The 18886-nt window shown below is 43.5% G+C and overlaps 1 protein-coding gene across 4 annotated transcripts in view; it reads left to right on the top strand.

Moving 5' to 3' along the window:
- LOC144679016 (F-actin-uncapping protein LRRC16A-like) overlaps positions 1-18886 on the top strand; it is a 431407-nt gene that overhangs the window by 328653 nt on the left and 83868 nt on the right. For all 4 annotated transcript variants that reach the window (XM_078539233.1, XM_078539234.1, XM_078539236.1 and 1 more), the window contains exons 26-27: positions 4544-4675; positions 14218-14393. In XM_078539233.1, coding sequence (XP_078395359.1) covers positions 4544-4675; positions 14218-14393 — 308 coding nt within the window. The remainder of the gene's footprint in view (positions 1-4543; positions 4676-14217; positions 14394-18886) is intronic.

Consider the following 18886-nt stretch of genomic DNA (forward strand, 5'->3'; position numbering starts at 1 on the left):
CCTATATTTCCTCTGCCTGCCAGACTCACTCACTAGTGTTTTAACTTCTAATTGCATCTCAGCTTCTCTCCCCTCTGAACTAATTTTTAGGATCCCATTCCCCATGCCAATTTAGTTTAAATCCACCCCAACAGCATTAGCAAACCTCCCCGTGAGGATGTTGGTCACGTTCCTGTTCAGATGTAACCCGTCCAACTTGTGTAGGTCCCACCTCCCCCAGAAACCATCCCAATACCTCAGGAATCTAAAGCCCTCCCTCCTGCACCATCTCTCCAGCCACGCATTCATCTGCTCTATCCTTCTGTTCCTATACTCACTACTGCATGGCACCAGGAGTAATCTGGAGATTGCTACATTTGAAGTCCTTCTATTTAATTTCCTACCTAACTCCCTAAAGTTTGCTTGTAGGACCTCATTTCTCTTTCTTCCTATGTCATTGGTCCCAACATGACCTCTGGCAGTTCCCCCCTCCCTGTTCAGAATGCCCTGCAGCCGTTCCATGACATCCTTGACCCTGGCACTTGGGAAGCAACATACCATCGTCACATCTACGGCCGCAGAAGTGCTTATCTACTCCCCTCACTAACGAATCCCTTACTACTATTGCCTTCCACTCTTCTTCACCCGTGTAAGTACTTATAGCAACACCTTTTATTTGGAGAAAGTAAGTGGGGTTGAGGGAGTAGTCATTCAATGTGAGAACAAGTTTAGCCAGACAGAGAAGGATGGTGATGGAATGGGGACTGTTTGGGCCTCCACTCAAAGAAGAAGCGCAGAGCCCTCAATCCATCCTGGTGGGCGATGGTTGTGTATAGTGATTAGACACTCATAGTGGAGACAATAAGGGCCAGAAAATTGGAAACGGTTAAAGTGACAGAGGACATAGGGCGAGTCAGGGATGTAGGTGGGAAGTGACTGGACAAGAGGAGAAAAAAAATAGTCAAGATAGGAAGATACCAATTCAGTGGGGCAGGAGCAGGCTGAAATGATAGATCTACCAGAGCAGTCCTGTTTTTGGGTCTTGCAAAGGAGGTAGAATTGGACCCCTCACCTCTCTTTTCAGCATTCCAAAGGGGCCATGCCTTCCATGACACCCTGGTCCACTCCTCTGTCACTCCCAAAACCCTTCTCCCCATAGCACCTTTTCTCACAAGCAGAGGAAATGCAATCCCTGTCCTTTAACCTCCTCTCTCTCTCCGCCTGAGGCCCCATACATTCCTTCCATGCAAAGCAGTGATTTGTGTATACTTATTGCAACTTAATACAATGTATTCGCTGTTCACAGTGCAGTCTGCTCAACACTGGGGAGAGTAAATGCAGATTGGGTGACATTTGTGGAACACCTCTGTTCTGACCATGAGTTTTACCTGAGTTTCTGGCCTCCTACTTTTTTAATTCTCCACCTTGTTTTCACACTGACCTCTCTGTCCTTAGCATTCTACAATTTTCAAATAAAGCTCAATGTAAGCTCAAGGAATAGCACCTCAACTTTACAGCCTTACGGAATCAACATTGTGTTCAGCAATTTGGGACTGTGTCCTTTGCCTCCATTTTTTTTCCTTTCTCTGCAGATTCTGGCTGTACTTGCATTTTTCTCTTGTTTTTTTGCTTTCGGGCAGCAGCTCTACATAATTCTGCCATTCGCACCTCCTTTTGACATATCTTTTATTTCTTCACCTGCCCATTGCCGTTCCCTTTGGCTTTTCACCACTAACTCTTGTTATTTAATCTCTCCTGCCTTCCACTATATCACAGACCTTCCCTTTTGCTCTTTTTTCCACCCTCTCCCTTTTCACTTGCTTAAAACCTATTACGTTTCTAACTTTTCCCAGCTCTCTTATAAGGTCATCGACCTGAAACTTTAACTCTGTCTTTCCACAGGTGTTCTAGAATCTGCTGAGTATTTCCAGCACTTTGTTTTTATTAGGGCATATATTATTGTTTTGACTATTTAATTATACATACTGTAAATTAAAAATTTTGGTTAGAAGCAATAGGTACTTGTTAGAAATAAAATCAGAAAATGCTGGAAAAACTCAGCAGGTCTGACGGCATCTGTGGAGAGAGAAACAGGGTTGAAGTTTCGAGTCCGTATGACCCTTCTTCAGAGGAAAAGAGGAGCCTTACAGACTCGAAGTAGTCCATATGGGCTCTGAAGAAGAGTCAGTTCAGACGTTAACTCTGTTTCTCTCTCCACAGAAGCTGTCAGACCTGCTGGGATTTTTCCAGCAGATTCTGTTTTTATTTCAGACTTCCAGCATCCGCAGTATTTTGCTTTTATCTAGGTACTTGTTAGAGTTAGGTCTGAGGAAGTCCTGAGGGGAGCCCCTCAAAGATCAGTATTGGCACCCTAACTGTTCTAATTTATGTTCTGAACCTCAGTGCAAACTTCATGATGCCAAACATGGAGGGGCAGATGAAGCTAAAGCTGTAGATTAAGGACTACAAAATGAGTTGTGCAAAAATGTAAACATGTGGAACAGAGAGATTTTTTTTTCTCTTTCTTCTTCCATGGGATGTGGGTGTCGCTAGCAAGGCCAGCGTTTGTTGCCCATCCCTAATTGCTCTTGAACTGACTGGCTTGCTGGAGGATAGTTAAGAGTCAACCACACTGCTGTGGGCCTGGAGTGACATGTAGGCCAGACCAGGTAATGGCAGATTTCCTACCCTAAAGGATGTCGGTGAACCAGATTATGTTTTTTTTACAATAATCGATTCTAGTTGTCTTGGTCACTATTAGTGAGACTAGCTTTATATTCTAAATTTATTAATTGAATTTAATTCCCTTCAGCTGCCATGGTGAGGTTTGGACCCATGTCCCCAGAACATCAGCTTGGGCCTCTGGATTACTAGTCCATTACCACTATGCACTGTCTCCCCTGAATTTAATACAGGTGTAATATACTGCACTGGAAAGAGATGAGACATAAAGCATTTCAGGAATGGTGTCCAAATATCTGAGTAGCATTGAAAAATTTAGGGGTTTTAACAAAATTAACATTTTTAATCGTTCATGGGATGTGGACATTGCTGAGAAGACCAGCATTTATTGCCCATCCTAATTGCCTTTGAGAAGATGGTGCCTTCGATGCCAAGAAGGCCAATGTCCAATTGTCATGGAGTAGCAACTAACAGAGAAAACAAAATGTGAACTATGGCACAAGCCATACTTAAAATGCTCTGGTTAGACTGCATCTTTAGTCGTGTCTGTTTCTGATCACTGAGACACAAGCGATGCATTCAAGCACCAGAGACAGCCCCAAGAAAACCATGAGACTTGATTCCCTTGGGCCAGATGACTGAGTTATGAGGAAAGACTCAATAAACTTAGGCCTTTCAGCCTTGAGTGAAGTGACTGAGAGGGTAACCTTGTAGACAATTTTAAGGGAATAAAAAGAAATGGTAAACCTTGAACGGTGCCTCAAGCTAAACCATAAAAGAAAGGCAAAATGAGCATGTGTTCAAACAAGTAAATGGTAAATTTAGGACTGTCAGAACATTTCAAGCTTGAAGTGGATATCCAGTTAGGGTAGTGGAGGAAAAACGCAGAATATTTGAAGAACCATGGATGCCAGGATTGGGGGCAGGAGACAGGCTGTCTGATCATTCTAGGTGGAGAAATCAAAATCACTTGAATGCCCCTCCTTATTGTTATCTTGTGATCTTATGTTGATGGAAAGCAATAATTTGAGTTACTACAAAGTTTGTAATTTATGTTCAGTTTGTTTTTTTGATGAATTTTCATGTACTGTATGTGAGGGTAACAGCGGTAAAGGGTGACAATTGAGACCCCCATGATCACAGATCATAGTGCAGAAACACAGGACTTCCTCGGCTTTGCTTGCCATTATGTAATTATTTTTGCCTAAGTAAAACATCCCTGAGACATGACCGCGTTCTAATCATGATGAATCAAGTTGCATAAGACTTAAAGGAAGCTATTTATTTTCTATGTTAATACAAGAACTGTTCAGCGAGATGGCGGAGGAAGCCCCTACAAGAAGCATCTTTAGCTGTTACCCTACCTAAGTTAAACATCTTCCCTGCAGTAAATGATAAATAATTGTTAACAGAACAATACCTTGTACTAATGTTAAAATTTCAAGATGTACAGACTTTGCGGGGAGATGGACATTGTGATCTGATTATTGATAGTCTGAAGTTATGCAGGATAAATGGGGGAAAATGCTGCCCAAATGGTTATTGCAATATATTTTTCACTTATTTCCATTTTTCTTTCTTCCCGTCTTGAGCATAGTGGTTACTCTATGAAATATGTCTTAGCAGGCACTGGTCATATGTGAAGACTCACTCCAAGCAGCTGATATTCCAGTGTAAGACTTGACTTGGCTGCTATAATGGATTTAATCTAGGACATGCTGGTATGCATTGCTCAACTGCCCCTGGGTAAACCAGCTAAGCTATTGGGAAACCAAACAACTGCATTCATCATTCTACTATAGTTTTGTTAAACGTAGGGGGGTAAACAAATATTTAATTCAGATACCATTTCTTCTCATAATGAAATACATTGTGCCTTTAGCTGTTGCCAAGTCTTTATCACCTGCGAGGAGCTTCTTGGGCAGCAGGAATCAGCAGTTCATCAAACCCCATTCAGGAAAAACTGGAATCCATGGCTGGAGAGGTCACTCGGGTTGTAGATGAACAGCTCAAGGTATCTGATGTGTGATTGGATTTTTAATCTGCTAGTTGTTATAATAGTTGTTATAATCATGTGTATTTATGGAGTTTTCTGTCACTGCTGGTGTTGTGTTCGTGTTAAACTATGCAGTGTAACTCATGGGAATGTAATCTTCATTCTCTAATCTAGATTTATGTTCGCCTAAGGTATGCATTCAGCTGCAAGTAACTACAAGCCTGGCATGTTTATTGTTATGTAAGATATAGGAATTCCAATCAACATGTTGCTGCTTTTTATGCAGAGTAGCTATTCAGTGGAAACTACAGCATTAAGGTAAAATTGCTTGAATTAGGGTAAACTGCTTGAATTTAAAATGATTAAACTTTTGTTTTCACCATTGCTTGAAGATGACACTGGAGTTCTTGCTGTGTCTTTGTGCCTCAGAAGTTATGGAATCTCAATCGTTTTGGCTATCAATAATGACTGACTGAAGATGTGTGGCATTTGTCTTTTATTAAAATAGGAATAACATCTGGGACAGTTAAATAATAGAATACAATTCCTCAACATGGGCTAAACCTTGCTGATGTTCAATGTGCTACTGAATAAAGTGAATAGCAAGTAGCTTCTCTTGACAAAAGATTTTGTTTGTATTGGTTGCTTGTTTAAAGTTTTTCATCCAGTAACGGGACTACCATATTCAGGAAAATGATAAACATACCAGTTTTTTTCCCCCAGTTTTTGCAATACTTGATTTGATTATAGAAAGATTTACTCTGATTTAACATTTGAGCTTTATTTTTTAAAGTATTTTATTACTGTTTGATTCTTATTTGATGTCAAACCTTCCAGTTAGCATAAACCTAGTAATACTCACTTCACTTCTCTGAATATATTTCATCTGCATGGAGTATCAAAATGTGATTTCTGACTGAATATCTGTTGGAACATTTGTTTCCCTAGCACAAATCAGGATTAATATCCAATCTTCTAACTTTTTTAATTAAACACCCTTGCAGCATTTTCATATTGTTAACTTATTAAGAATCTCCCCTCTCAACATGAAAATTTCTGAGGCTGAGATATCTGCAAGAGAGCAGACATTGACTGTTTTTAGAAGAGAATATGGAGCAAATAACACACTGTTTCTTACATACGCTAATAATTTTTAGTTTAGGTATTCTAAATGTACTTGTTCAGCAAATCAGAGAACAGCCACTGTATGAACTCTCATCCCTCAATATACTCTCATTTGCCAAGCAGTTCTTAGAGGTCCAACTCTCGCTACAGTCCTTATGTCAGCATATATGTAGGCCATAACAAAAACAGAATTACCTGGAAAAACTCAGCAGGTCTGGCAGCATCGGCAGAGAAGAATAAAGTTGACGTTTCGAGTCCTCATGACCCTTCAACAGAACTGAGTAAAATTAGGAGAGGGGTGAAATATAAGCTGGTTTAAGGTGGGGGGGGGAGAGAGAGAGAAGTGGGGGGGGTGGGTGGTTGTAGGGAAATGCAAGCAGTGATAGGAGCAGATAATCAAAAGATGTCACAGACAAAAGAACAAAGAGGTGTTGAAGGTGGTGATATTATCTAAGAGAATGTGCTAATTAAGAATGGATGGCAGGACACACAAGGTACAGCTCTAGTGGGGGTGAGGTGAAATAAGACTAACAGGGCATAACAGGTATAAATTTAAAAATAATGGAAATAGGTGGGAAAAGAAAAATCTATATAAATTATTGGAAAAAACAAAAGGGAGGGGGAAGAAACAGAAAGGGGGTGGGGATGGACGAGGGAGTTCAAGATCTAAAGTTGTTGAATTCAATATTCAGTCCGGAAGGCTGTAAAGTGCCTAGTCGGAAGATGAGGTGCTGTTCCTCCAGTTTGCGTTGTGCTTCACTGGAACAATGTAGCAAGCCAAGGACAGACATGTGGACATGAGGGCAGGGTGGAGTGTTAAAATGGCAAGCGACAGGGAGGTTTGGGTCATTCTTGCGGACAGACCGTGGGTGTTCTGCAAAGCGGTCGCCCAGTTTGCGTTTGGTCTCTCCAATGTAGAGGAAACCGCATTGGGAGCAATGAATGCAGTAGACTAAGTTGGGGGAAATGCAAGTGAAATGCTGCTTCACTTGAAAGGAGTGTTTGGGCCCTTGGACGGTGCGGAGAGAGGAAGTGAAGGGGCAGGTGTTGCATCTTTTGCGTATGCATGGGGAGGTGCCGTAGGTGGGGGTTGAGGAGTAGGGGGTGATGGAGGAGTGGACCAGGGTGTCCCGGAGAGAATGATCCCTACGGAATGCCGCCGGGGGTGGGGGGGGGGGAGGTGGGGGTGAAGGGAAGATGTGTTTGGTGGTGGCATCATGCTGGAAATGGCGGAGGATGATCCTTTGAATGTGGAGGCTGGTGGGGTGATAAGTGAGGACAAAGGGGACCCTATCATGTTTCTGGGAGGGAGGAGAAGGCGTGAGGGCGGATGCGCGGGAGATGGGCCGGACACGGTTGAGGGCCCTGTCAACGACCGTGGGTGGAAAACCTCGGTTAAAGGTTTTCCAGGTAATTCTGTTTTTGTTTTGGATTTCCAGCATCCACAGTTTTTTGTTTTTATCTATATGTAGGCCATGTTGACTTCCTTCTGGTTATAAAAGACCAACCTTTGCAGGTGAAAGAGTTTGGAAAATGCATCAAAAGTGCAGAGAGGTTTTAATGTACATGTTAAAATGCTAATTATCATAAAATTAATCAAGAATATTGAGATCTCTTTTGATGACAAGTCTATCAGTTTGTCTGTTTTTCCAAGTTTATGCCGCTTCACTCAGCTACCACCATTACAATGCCTTAGTTCCTGTGACATTATATTGAGCCAAGAATATTTGAGTCAGACACATAGATGTCTACAACACAGAAGGAGGCCATTCGGTCCATTGTGTCTGCGACGGTCAACAAAGATCTGACTACATGAACCCCATTTTCCAGCGCTTGGCCCATAGCCCTGGAGGCTGTGGCAATGCAAGTGAATATCTAAATAGTTCTTAAATGTTAAGAGGGTTTCTGATTCAACCACCCTTTCAGGCAGTGAGTTCCAGACTCCCACCACCCTCTGGGTGAAAAACATTCTCCTCAACTCCCCTCTTAGCCTTCTACCTCTTACCTTAAATCTATACCCCCTGGTTATTTACCCCTCTACTAATGGAAAAAGTGCCTTCCTATCCGCCCTATTAATGCCCCACATAACCTTATACACCTCTATCAGGTCCCCTCTCAGCCTTCGCTGCTCAAAGGAAAACAACCCAGCCTATCCAATCTTTCCTCATAGCTCAGACCCTCCAGCCCAGCGATCATCCTGGTAAATCTCCTTGGCACCCTCTCCAGTGCAATCACATCCTTCCGACAATGTGTTGACCAGAACTGCGCGCAGTACTCCAGTTGTGGCCTAACCACATTTTATACAGTTCCAGCATAACCTCCCTGCTCTTGTATTCTATGCCTCAGCTAATAAAGGCAAGTATCTCATATGCCTTCTTAAGCAAGTTAATTATTTTTTTTTTAATTTCTTCCCTATGCACTGGAAAGATTGAAATTAAATTTCAGTATTCCCAGTACTTATATGAAGTGAGGTGTTCCTGTTTTATGTGAGAGTATAACCACAATCAGTAGTTGTTGCAACTTGTAAAGTTAGTTGGAAATGATGAATGTGATTAATTTAAGGCCTTTGCAGCCTCTCCATTATCAGTCTAATCCCCTAATAATCCTCTGGCATTTGTCATCAGCCGATTTGCAGAATAACTAGTCCTCTGACGTAAGAATTTTCCCCATTGAAGAAACTTTTGCCTTCTGGAACATTAAAATGAGAATTTTGTTGTCAACTCTTTAAATTTGAGAGAGTTTCAGCAATGTAGACCACTCTTATCAAATGTAAGGCACTGTACGTGAACAGCAGAGTGTAACATAAAATGGCACCTTGGGCATTGAACAGTTAATAAAATAGTTTGTGTTGTAGCCAAGAGATAGAGAAGTTCCCTGCCTGCTTCCCTGTCAATCACTGCTTATTTCAGGCAGTGAACTGTTTCAAAATGTGCTTGCTGACTGGAAGGTTCTCCTGAGAGGCAGTGTGATTGATATGGAACATCATGCCATGGAGGCAGTCATCACAAGAATCGAAACTCTGTAGGCTCATCAATATGCATCTCAGGATTTCTTTGTGTGTATGTTCAAACATATCAAGCAATATAAAACAGGCTGGCTGTGCCAAGCAAATGTGAAAAGCTGAAGGCAACTGGATTAACTGCCTTTGGATATGTAATATTTGAGTAAAATAATTGTAGAAATTTAAATGACTACAGTTTACTTAGTTGATTGTAATTGGTGCAATCTTCATCTAAAAGAATTCCTGAGATTAATAAATGACAAACTACCAATTTGAAAAATACTGTTGGCCAGTTTCTCGTAAATAGATAGGAAAATTGTTCCTTTGACAAAAAGCCCGTTAGGATTAGCACATTTAAAGAACAAAAATACTAGAGTCCATTCAGCGTCTGTCACCGCATTAAAATAGCAAATTACAAGTTACCCTGAGTAGCTGAAAGTGAGAGGGGAAGTTGACCCAAAAGGTTTGTGAGGCTGTTGCCTTGAGTTTACTGGTTTTGTCATGGAACCATTTAGTTGCTCTACTGCTGACTCAGCAAGTCTATCCTGTGGGCAACTGAGCACACAAAGAAGAAAGACTTGCATTTATAGAACATAAAAGCAGAAAATTCTGGAAATACTTAGCAGGTCAGCCAGCATCTGCGGAGAGAGAAATATGAGTTAACGTTTCTGGTCATGACCTTTACATCCAGGTTCTGAAACCTAATTTCAGCATGTCAGTCAATGGCATTTTCACACAGACATCACATCGCATTACTTCTGGATTTGGCATTGAACACGCGATGGGAACTGGTGCAGACCTGCATAATAATGCACTCTCAACTCAACTATTTAAAGAACCAAATGAAAGATGGAATTTTGGGGAGAGCAGAGATTTTGCACAGGACTTGGCGACACTCCAAGGTTGTACCCCTTTCCCTTTAATGACATTTCATTCATGTACTGCTGGGGAAGTCAGAGAGAGATGTTTTTCCCCAGCAATGAGAGGAAGGAGCCTACAGCCACAAAGAAAGCTTGGCTGGATGTGGCCAAGCAAGTCAACAATCTAGCATTGTGCCATGCTCTGGGCTTCAGTGCAGAAAGCACTTTAATTACCTAAGTAAGTCAGGAAAGGTGAGTACAGGTGCACATTCTGACACATCCTGTTGTGCACTTCACTGACCCCTCACTCTGCTTGTCAAGCTTACTCCACACTCCTCACACCCATTCAGCCTGTAAGTGCACCAATATTTCTCTTTCTATGGATTTCCTCACATCCCGTTTATCCATCTACAATGCCACTCACCCTCATCCTTATGCAAATTGATAGTCACCCTCGTTAACTGCACTGTATCCACTGAGTGAACTCAAGCCTTACACCTGTTCTTTCCCCTATTGCAGAAGAGAGAAACTAACCATCGCCTCTTGACATGCAATAGCATTATCATCGTTGAATCCCTCACTATCAACATTCTGGGGTTACCATTGACCAGAAACTGAACTGGACTAGCCATATAAATACTGTGGCTATAAGAGCAGGTCAGATGCTAGGAATCCTGCAGCGAATAACTCACCACTTGACTCCCCAAAGCCTGTCCACCATCTACAAGGCACAAGTCAGGAGTGTAATGGAATACCCTCCACTTGCCTGGATGAGTGCAACTCCAACAACATTCAAGAAGCTCAACACAGTCCAGGACTAAGCAGCTCGCTTGATTGGCACCATATCCACAAACATTCACTCCCTCTGCCATCGACGCACAGTGGCAGCAGTGTGTACCATCTACAAGTTGCACTGCAGCACCTTCTAAACCCAGAACCGCTACCATCTAGAAGGACAAAGGCAGCAGACACATGGGAACGCCACTACCTGGAAGTTCCCCTCCTAGCCACTCACCATCCTGACTTGGAGATATATCGTCAGTCCTTCGCTGTTGCTGGGTCAAAATCCTGGAGCTCCCTCCCTAACAGCACTTTGGATGTACCTACACCGCATGGACTGCAGCGGTTCAGGAAGGCAGCTCACCACCACCAATAAGGATGGACAATAAATGGTGGCCTAGCCAGCAATGCCCGCATCCCATGAATGAATATAAAAAAAACATCGGTAGGTAAGAATGCAGCTGTGATCACTAGTTATTTATTACTGTACTGGCCTGACTTTTGATGGTTTGTTATTGTTTTCTCACCTTGGTTTCAGTGACTAATTTCAGGAAGCCCATGAAACCAGTAGGTGTGCCATTAAATTCAAATGCTGGTTAAAATATGGCTGGAATTGACTGATTAGCATACTTAATTTGCTAACCTGCCTCTCTGAAAGTGGTCATGTGCAACCATACGAAGTTGCCCAAGTTAAGATGTTGGCCTGATGAAGATGTCTCCTGGATTCAATACATTTACAGCCACTTTAACAGTACTGCTTCACCCCCTGCCCCTCACCTGCACCTAAAACCAAGCATTGCTGTGGGTTAAAATTCTACCCTTTGTCTGATATTCAATTGTGAATCAGCTGCATGTTTCCTTCAGTTGAAAATGGGGAGCCTAAAGACATCAATTTTTGCCCCTACCATGAATCCTGTACCCTCGTCTCCAACTCCGTCCCCCTCCTTGACTACTGTCTCAGCTGAACCAAACTGTGTGCAACTTTGATGTCTTAATGATCCCTAAGCTAAGTTAATGATCCCATATCCTCTTCATTGTAAAGAAATCTACGACCACCTTAACTGCTTTCGCCACTAACTCGGCTCAGTTGCAGCTGAAGCTGTCAACCATTCATTAGATATTCCAATGGTGTTCTGTCCAATGCCCTTTTTCCAGCTCATCTAAAACGCTGCCTATATCCTGTCCTGCTCACTGTCACTCCTGTGCTTATTGACTAACATTGGCTCCCTGTGCCCCAACGCCTCCCAATTTAAAATTTTCATCCTCCTTTTTAAATTCCTTTGTGGCTTCACCCCTCCCTATCTCTCTAACTTACTACAGACCTACAATCGTTTTGTTTGGAGACTTTTGGTGAAATAGTTATCTAGAGACATGAGGCTTCCAAATTATTTCTGACTAAGAATAGAGAACATTCATGACGTTAAAAAAAACTGTCCTGCCATAGGAGTTTAGATGCAATTGTTGGGCATATTCAGAGATCGTAGGGATAGCTAAATCATAGGTGCATAGGAAACCCAACTCCCATCAGTTTATCAGCTCAGCAGTATCTTAGGTGCTTCTCAATCCAGCGTAATTGATCCGCCATGTGGATTTACATCTGCTATATATTATTAGGGCCATTCACAACTCTCTTAAATCTGATCTGTGTTACAATATACCTTTTTTGCACCAATGATATATTGTTAATTGAAAGGGCCAGGACATTGATTGCTGCCTCTGTGCTCTCTGAGGTGTTAGTTTTTGTTAATAGACTTCAATTAATTTGTCCAGAGAGTGTGGTTTGACAATCATTTTTTTATTCACTATTGCTGTTGTTGAGTCCACTTTTTTTTCCCAAAAATACACTTTATTCATAAAATTTATAAAAGTACCAGACAAAACATTCTGACTTAATTTACAAAAAATGCAATAAAATTCAACTTGTCCCCATGCAGTATGTTCCATTCTGAGGTGCCTCAATACAATTGTAATGCTCTTGACATTTACAATATACATTCCATGTCAGGCACACACCCTGAGGGTAAAACATTTCAAATTGAAGATTATGGAAAGCGCAGTAGAATTTAAGTTGTCTCCATTACAGCATGTTCCACTCTGAGGTGCCTCAATACAATTTCAGTAGTCTGTTTACAATATGCACTCCTTGTCAGACATAGAGCCATGGGGTTCTAGACAGTTTGTAAACCCTTGGTGCGCTATGCGCTAAGACCTTAAACAGCGACCTTTCCTCATTGCGCCTCTGCAGCAGCTGCCCCAAGCTTTAGTGCATCCCTCAACACGTTGTCCTGGACCTTGGAATGTGCCAATCTGCAACACTCGGTTGAGGACAAGTTTCGGACAGATCAAAGAGTGTCTTTCACTGAGTTTATGGTCCTCCAGCCGCAGATGATGTTTATCTCAGTGATCTCAGTATGCATCCCTGAGAATAGCCCGTAGAGCAGAGTTCTGCATCATAATGCTGCTCGGTATGAACCTCGACATTCTGCACTTGACTGAATCACTTTCCCTTCTCTGTGAAAGCTTGTGTTGAGCTGCTTCCCTGCCACCACCTCCCTCCCTCACTTCCACCCCCACCCAACAAAGCAAATGCAGTAACTAGAATAAAATTTATATTATGTAGTCTGCCACAGCTGGAGGGTTTAGTATGCTCCCAGTGGAGAAGTATTGCAGTATAACCCATTCTGCTTCAAATAAATGGCAAATACAAGTAAATATCTCAAGTAGATTAATTTGCTAACCATAAAGTTGTTGAATATGGTCACTTAAAATGGGCTGTGTTGTGCTTATTATGAAGTTTTGATAATGATTTCATGTGACTATTAGTTTAGGGATGAGTCAAAATGCTGAACCTAACATAGTTGGTGTTGCGATTTAGGATTTATCCATCAATGAGGCAACTATACTAAGTAAATTCCTTCCAAACCCCCCTCCCCTTTCCCTATGCACACACAATTCAAGCAGGTCTTAATAAAAAAGTAAAATGTATGGGTGCAATTGCACTGAGTTGCTTGGGCTTTGGAGAGTTGGATTTCCAGAATTCAGGATGTGTGCGGGTTATCAGGCCATGTTTGGACCTGGTTGCTATCAAAGAAGAATGATACAACTTAGCTTTTTCCCCCTATCTGAGATCCATATTTGCTGGTAATGTGAGGTTGGTCAACAAATCTTTATCTCAGCTGACGACTTTAGAAATTTTGCTGAAAAGTATTTAGAGTTTTATATCTGCCCTGGTGTGCTACTGAATCAGTTGATCTGTGTAATCTCTAAAACAAAAAGCTTGTGATAGTACAGATTTGAGTATTCTGATGTTATTTTCTATTTATGGATTTATTAAAACTTCCTCATGAGGATGAGTAAACAATTGCTTAATTGACAGAGCATTGGGTTCCATCCCTTTTTTATAAATTACTTCAGACATGTACTTTAACAACAACAACTAAAATTGCTGCAAAAACTCCGCAGGTTTGACAGCATCAGTGGAGAGAAAGACAGAGTTAACATTTCGGGTCCATATGACTCTTCTTCATCTGAAACGTTAACTCTGTCTTTCTCTCCACAGATGCTGTCAGACCCGCTGAGTTTTTCCAGCAATTTTTGTTTTTGTTTCAGATTTCCAGCATCTGCAGTATTTTGCTTTTATCTGGATGTACTTTAATAACTTGTCTTTTCCAATATTTCAACTCTCTACTTACTTAAATATCACACTGCTGTTTTAACTGTTGACTTCGACTTTCATATTTAAAAATAAACTTTAAATCCTTCTGCTTTTGAGTTTTTTCACCTTTGCTTCTTAGACTATGCTGGAGTCCATGGTGGATGCAGCTGAGGGACTGTGCCCTCACGTGATGAAAAAGGCCCACCTGCGCCAGAATTTAATCGAGGCCAGCACCGAGAAAGTTTCCATCCCTCGGACATTTGTCAAGAATGTTCTACTTGAGCAATCAGGCATCGATATTCTTAACAAAATTAGGTATTTTATTTCTTGATTTTACTGTACATTGATAGTAATTGCAGTTTTAACGGAGTGTTAGAAGAACGTTTGAAACTATATGAATGATTCAGACTTTTCAATTCTGACGAACTTAATTTTTAAATCCAGTCTGTATTATAGTACCATTGGCCTATTTATTGTACTTAAAGAAAAGCTTTAAGTTTATAATCTTCAGCATTTTTACAAGTGGTGTGAATTTATTATTAAAACCAACCTAACACTTAGGAAGATTGAGCACCTGCATTGATTGTAGATGTTGAAGTGTTGATTCCAAGTGCCAAATAATGTTGGCCATTATGATCCATGTGAAAGCTGATTGGGAGGAATCTTTGGTTCTGCTTTATCTTCTCCCTATCCCTCCCTTGCTCTCCCCGTCTCTCTCTCTCTCCCCCCTCTCCCTCCCCCTCCCCCTCCCCTCTCCCTCCCCCTCCCTCTCTCTCTCTCTCTCTCTCTCTCTTTCTCTCTCTCTCTCCCTCCTGCCCCCATCTCCCTCCCGCCTCCATCTCCCTCCCGCCTCCATCTCCCTCCCGCCCCGTCTCCCTCCTTTCCCCCTCCCGAACTCCTTCCCCCTTCCTCCCTCCCTCCTTCCCCCTTCCTCCCCTCCCTCCTTTCCCCCTTCCTCCCCTCCCTCCTTTCCCCCTTCCTCCCCTCCCTCCTTTCCCCCTTCCTCCCCTCCCTCCTTTCCCCCTTCCTCCCCTCCCTCCTTTCCCCCTTCCTCCCCTCCCTCCTTTCCCCCTTCCTCCCCTCCCTCCTTTCCCCCTTCCTCCCCTCCCTCCTTTCCCCCTTCCTCCCCTCCCTCCTTTCCCCCTTCCTCCCCTCCCTCCTTTCCCCCTTCCTCCCCTCCCTCCTTTCCCCCTTCCTCCCTTCCTCCCTCCCTCCCTCCTCTCTCCCTCTCCCTACCTCCCTCTCCCCCAAATGCATGCTCCCAGTCTTCAGACATCTCCCAGCTCAGGCATCTATATCACATGTTTTCACACACACACATACAGACATATCACTCACAAATAATCAGAAGAGTGAAAAAAGCTTGTGACTGTCGAATTGTTTCTGCAGGTGTTACTTTTTGCTGATTTTAGCTGTTATAATTTTAGGGTGCAGTTATATCATGAGATTGGTTTTAATATAATTGTCTTTAAAATGAGGGTGTGGGGGTTGCAAAATGGGTGGAGGGGAATCAGTGAATTGTATGAGTGTGAGATCTGAAAATTGACCCTGAAGTGCCAAATAATATTGGAGCAAGTCAACAAATTGATTCTGTAGCACAAACTATGTCTTGAACACCACACTCAGGTTTGATCAGCAAGTTACAGGAGCAAGACTCAAGTGCTGGAGTGGTTGCAGTCAGCCCACATGAGGCTGATCTTCAATGTGAAAGATTTGGGCTCCGAGCAGTGTGACCAGATTTTCATAGGTTAAAAGTCTTGAGAAGGTGGGGCTCTGCGATGACTGACATGTTGGGTGACCAATGGCAGGAGTCGGGGGAAGGGGCAGTCAAGGGGAGGCAATGGCATAGTGGTATTGTCGCTAGACTAGTAATCCAGAGATCCAGGGTAATGCTCTGGGGACGTGGGTTCGAATCCAGCCACAGCAGATGGTGGAATTCGAATTTAATAAATTCAATTTAATTCAATTAAACTGGAATTAAATGTCTAATGATGACCATGAAACCTTTGTCAATTGTTGTAAAAACCCATCTGGTTTACTAATGCCCTTTAGGGAAGGAAATCTACATGTGACTCCAGACTCACAGCAATGTGGTTGACTCTGAAATGGCCTAGCAAGCCGCTCAGTCGTATCAAACCACAACAAAGTCACAAAAAAAAAGGGAATGAAACTGGACAGACCACTCGGCATCGACCTAGACAACGGCAAACTCAGCCCTGTCGTCCCTGCAAAGTCCTTCTTACTAATTAGAGCTGCCTCACAGACTAGTCAAGCAACAGCCTGACATAGTCATCCTCACGGAATCATACCTTACAGATAATGTCCCAGACACCAACATCACCATCACTGGGTATGTCCTGTCCCACCGGCAGGACAGACCCTGCAGAGGTGGCAGCACAGGTACACAGTCAGGAGGGAGTTGCCCTGGGAGTCCTCAACTGATGGACCACCTGCCATCGACCTAGACAACGGCAAACTCAGCCCTGTCGTCTCTGCAAAGTCCTCCTTACCAATTAGTGGGAGAGTTGCCTCACAGACTAGTCAAGCAACAGCTTCCTCCCTCCTTTCTCACTCCCTCCTTTCCCCCTCCCTCCCTCACGGAATCATACCTTACAGATAATGTCCCAGACACCACCGTCACCATCCCTGGGTATGTCCTGTCCCACCGGCAGGACAAACCCTACAGAGGTGGTGGCACAGTGGTATACAGTGGGGAGGGAGTTTCCCTGGGAGTCTTCAACATTGACTCCAGACCACATGAAGTCTCATGGCATCAGGTCAAACATGGACAAGGAAACCTCCTGCTGATTACCACATACCACCCTCCCTCAGCTGATGAATCAGTGCTCCTCCATGTTGAACACCACTTGGAGGAAGCACTGAGGGTGGCAAGAGTGCAGAATGTACTTTGTAGATGGTGGGCAGGCTTTGGGGAGTCAGGTGAGTTACTCATCACACGATTCCTAGCCTCTGACCTGCTCTTGTAGCCACAACGATGACTAGTCCAGTTCAGACTGGGCATCCATGAGGCACTGTGGGCCATCAGCAGCAGTAGAATTGTACTCAAACACAATCTGTGAACTCATATCCTGGCATAACCCCCACTCTACCATTATCATCAACCCTGGTTCAATGAAGGGTGCAGGAAGGCATGCCAGGAGCAGCACCAGGAATACCTAAAAATGAGGTGTCAACCTGGTGAACCTATAACACAGGACTACTTGCGTGCCAAACACCATAAGCAGCAAGCGATAGACAGAGCTAAGCGATTCCACAACCAACGGATTAGACCTCAGCTCTGCAGTCCTGCCATATCCAGTCGTGAATGGTGGTGGACAACTAAACAACTCACTGGTGGAGGAGGCTCCACAAATATCCCCATCTTCAATGATGGGGGAGTCCAGCACATCAGTGCAAAAGATAAGGCTGAAGCATTTGCTATGATCTTCGGCCAGAAGTGCCAAGTGGATGATCCATCTAGGCCTCCTCTGGAGGCCCCCAGCATCACAGATGCCAGTCTTCAGCCAATTCGATTCACTCCACGTGATATCAAGAAACGGCTGAAGGCACTGGATACTGCAAAGGCTATGGGCCCTGACAATATTCTGGCAATAGTACTGAAGACTTGTGCCCCAGAACTTGCCGCGCCCCTAGTCAAGCTGTTCCAATACAGCCACAACACTGGCATCTACCCGACTATGTGGAAAATTGCCCAGGTATGTCCTGTACACAAAAAGCAGGACAAATCCAACCCGGCCAATTACCGCCCCATCAGTCCACTCTCAATCATCAGTAGAGTAATGGAAGGGGTCATCAACAGTGCTATCAAGCGGCACTTGCTTAGCAATAACCTACTCACTGACGTCCAGTTTGGGTTCTGCCAGGGCCACTCAGCTCCTGACCTCATTACAGCCTTGGTTCAAACATGGACAAAAGAGCTGAACTCCTGAGGTGAGTGAGGGTGACTGCCCTTGACATCATGGCCATATTTGACTGAGTGTGGCACCAATGACCCCTAGCAAAACTGGAGCCATTGGGATTCGGAGAAAACATTCCACTGGTTGGATTCATTCCTAGCACAGAGGAAGATGGGTTGTCGTTGTTGGAGGTCAGCTCCAGGACATCGCTGCAGGAGTTCCTCAGGGCAGTGTCCTCGGCCCTACTTCATCAATAACCTTCTTTCCATCATAAAGTCAGAAGTACGAATGCTCGCTGATGATTGCACAATGTTCAGCACCATTCGCAACTCCTCAGATACTGAAGCAGTCCTTTAACATGGACTGCTGCAAAATGCAGCAAGACCTGGACAATATCCAGGCTTGGGCTGACAAGTGGCAAGAAATATTCACGGTACACAAGTGTCAGGCAATGACCATCTCCAACGAGAGAGAATCTAACCATCGCCCCTTGATGCTCAATGGCATGACAATCACTGAATCTCCTCACTATCAACATCCTGAGGGTTACCATTGACCTGAATCATCACTGTGGTTACAAGATCAGGTCAAAGTCTAGGAATCGTGCGATGAGTAAATCACCTCCTGACTCCCCAAAGCCTGTCCACCATCTACAAGGCACAAGTCAGGAGTGTGATGGAATACACCCCACTTGCCTGGATGAGTGCAGCTCCCACAATATTCAAGAAGCTTGACACCATCCAGGACAAAGCAGCCTGCTTGATTGGCACCACATCCACAAACATTCACTCCCTCCACCACCAACGCACCATAGCAGCATCTACAAGATGCCCTGCAGGAATTCACCAAGGCTCCTTCAATAGCACCTTCTAAACCCGTGAGCACTACCAT

This window comes from Cetorhinus maximus, chromosome 3 (genome assembly GCF_964194155.1).
Source record: "Cetorhinus maximus chromosome 3, sCetMax3.hap1.1, whole genome shotgun sequence".
Taxonomy (NCBI): domain Eukaryota; kingdom Metazoa; phylum Chordata; class Chondrichthyes; order Lamniformes; family Cetorhinidae; genus Cetorhinus; species Cetorhinus maximus.